Genomic DNA, 2,929 nt, shown 5'->3' on the forward strand with positions numbered 1-2,929 from the left:
ATAGTAGTAGGAGTTTTCCTATAATTGACTCTCTCAAAAAATAATACGTGTCTTTTAACATACGAAAAGTACATAATATTTTAATTAAATAATATTAATAGGAAATCATATGCTTCAAAAATACATATCACTTTTTAAACCCCAGGTGAAAGAAACTGTTCAAACTTAATTTGTAAAAAAAATTGTGTCATTTTTTTTCGCAAAACTCTTAATTAGTTTTGTTATCTACAATGATGTTGACTATATAGACAAGAGATATTTTTTTATATAGATAACAAGAGATATTAGGTATAGACAAAGGTACATGAAAAACAGGGACGGAATTAGGTGTTGGCCGCCTCACTTTTCAAGGTTTTCCTTAAAAATTTGTTTTTTATTTAAAAAAAAAAAAAAAAAAAAAAAAACAGGCACAAATACGACTAATTTTGTTAATGGGGTTCTTCTAATTAATATAAAAGCCCAATTAATAGTGTATCTCTCTTTGCAGGTACACCTCACAAATGCAGGATGAGAGCCCCAAACCCCTTTCAAAACAAATCACGCACACACAAAAGCGCTCTCTCTCGTCTCTGCCTCTCTCTCTCTCCACACTAATATAAATTTCTGCCTACTGCAACCCAACAAATCCACCAACATTCTCACGAGTCACTCGCTTCTCTCCCTCTTAAAAAAAAAAAAAAAAAAATGCACAAAAAACTCAGCCCCATGACTCCTCTCCTCCTCCTCTTTATCTTTTTCTCATCTCTCACTGTAAGCACGCTGAGTCTCACTACTACTGTGTTTCACATTCTCTTTTATTCTCCAACTTTGTTGTTTATGCGCATCACTGTTTCACCCGTGTTTTCATTTTCTGTCAATGCAGGTTGGATACGCCTCCGCCGGCTCCGGCGGTTCTTTCGCCGGAGAAAGCCCGTTTACCCCCAGAGCGTATCTGGTTCGGTATTGGAACAAAGAGATCCGAAACGGTCAGCCCAAGCCAGCATTTCTGCTATCGAAGGCGTCCCCTTTGAGTGCGGTGGACTCGGCCACTTTCGCCAAGCTCGCGGCGCAGAACGATCTGTCCTCGCACTTGCCGGCGTTCTGCGCCTCCGCGAACCTGCTCTGCTTTCCCGATTTATCGGCGAGTCTGGAGAAGCACGAGAAGGACTCGAGCTTTGCAGTGTACGCGGACCGGAACTTCACCAATTACGGCACGGATCGGCTCGGCGGGACCGACTCGTTCCAGAAATACTCGGGTGACGAGAATATCCCGGTTGACTCGTTTCGCCGGTACAGCCGAGACTCGACGGGCCACAAGGACAATTTTGTCAATTACGCCCCCAATGGCAACGTGGTGGACCAGAGCTTCAACACCTACGCCGCCGGGGCCACCGGTGGCTCCGGCGTTTTCTCCAAGTACGCCGACGACGTGAACGTCCCCAACCTCCGGTTCATTTCCTACTCTGACGATTCCAATGGCCATGCCCACACGTTCTCGGCCTACAGCGAGAACGCCAACGCCGGTGACCAGAGATTCAGCAGCTATGGGAAGAACGGCAATGGGGCTCCGAACGAGTTCAACAACTATGGGTCGGGTTCGAATGTAGTCGGGTCGGACTTTTCCGCCTACGGCCAAGCGGCCAATGGCGCGAACGACACGTTCACGAATTACGCGAAAGACCAGAACAATCCCCAGAACAACTTCAAGAGCTATGGGGACGGAGGAAACGGAGCCGTTGATAGCTTCGCGAATTACAGAGAGAACGCCAATGTGGGTGACGACTCGTTCCAGAGCTACTCCAAGAACTCGAACGCAGCCAAGGTCAATTTCGCCAACTACGGCAAATCCTTCAATATCGGTACGGACAAGTTCACTGGGTACGGCCAGGGTGCCCGGGGCCAGACCGCCGGATTCAAGATCTACGGCGTGAACACTACTTTTAAGGACTACGCGAAAAAGGGCGTCACATTCGCAAGGTACACCAATGTGAGCTCGGAGAAGATCGCTACAATGGAGGTCAGTGGCAGTTTGGTAAAAAGATGGGTGGAGCCGGGCAAATTCTTTCGGGAGTCGATGCTGAAGAAGGGGAAGGTTATGCCAATGCCGGACATTAGAGATAAAATGCCCAAAAGGTCGTTTTTGCCCCGGTCCATCTCGTCCAAATTACCGTTCTCGACCACTAAGATCTCTGAGATGAAGCGGATCTTCCACGCGCTTGATAATTCTAGCACGGAGAGTATGATGCTGGGCGCACTCAGCGACTGCGAGAGGGCTCCTACTCAGGGCGAGACGAAGCGGTGCGTGGGCTCGGCGGAGGACATGATCGACTTTGCAACCTCGGTGCTTGGCCGCAACGTCGTCGTTCGATCAACCGAGAACGTGAGCGGGTCAAAGAAGAACATAATGGTCGGATCGGTCAAAGGGATCAACGGTGGGAAAGTCACACAGTCAGTGTCTTGTCATCAGAGCTTGTTCCCCTACCTGCTCTATTACTGCCATTCAGTCCCGAAGGTTCGGGTCTACGAAGCGGATATACTGGACCCGAGTTCGAAGGCCAAGATTAATCACGGTGTTGCCATCTGTCACTTGGACACGTCGTCTTGGAGCCCGGGTCATGGAGCTTTCTTGGCTTTGGGTTCGGGCCCGGGGCGGATCGAGGTTTGCCACTGGATTTTCGAGAATGATATGACCTGGGCAGTTGCTGATTAAGTGCTTTATTGCTTTAATTGGGTTAACCGGTCGCTAAGAAAGCTTAGCTGCGGGTTAGACACCCTGTTGATTAATTTCAAGTCCCTATTAAGTTAAAGGATTTTTAGCTTCGATAGGAAAAGTTAAGTTATGGTTTACTTTACATTTGGAAGATGCTGTATAATTTGAGTTTTGGTAAATGTTATTAAAGCTACCCAAATAACTGGAGGGCAAATGAAAAAATGTTTTTAGCTTTTCCTG

The 2,929-nt window shown here is 47.3% G+C and overlaps 1 protein-coding gene across 1 annotated transcript; it reads left to right on the forward strand.

Moving 5' to 3' along the window:
- Positions 1–497: 497 nt before the first annotated feature.
- LOC133866642 (polygalacturonase 1 beta-like protein 3) lies at positions 498–2,929 on the forward strand. The gene is made up of 2 exons (XM_062303240.1): positions 498–750; positions 863–2,929. Exons 1-2 carry the CDS (start codon positions 685–687, stop codon positions 2,687–2,689), a joined length of 1,893 nt encoding a protein of 630 aa, XP_062159224.1. The 5' UTR covers positions 498–684; the 3' UTR covers positions 2,690–2,929.

The sequence above is a fragment of the Alnus glutinosa genome, chromosome 1, assembly GCF_958979055.1.
Source record: "Alnus glutinosa chromosome 1, dhAlnGlut1.1, whole genome shotgun sequence".
In the NCBI taxonomy this organism is placed as follows: Eukaryota; Viridiplantae; Streptophyta; class Magnoliopsida; order Fagales; family Betulaceae; genus Alnus; species Alnus glutinosa.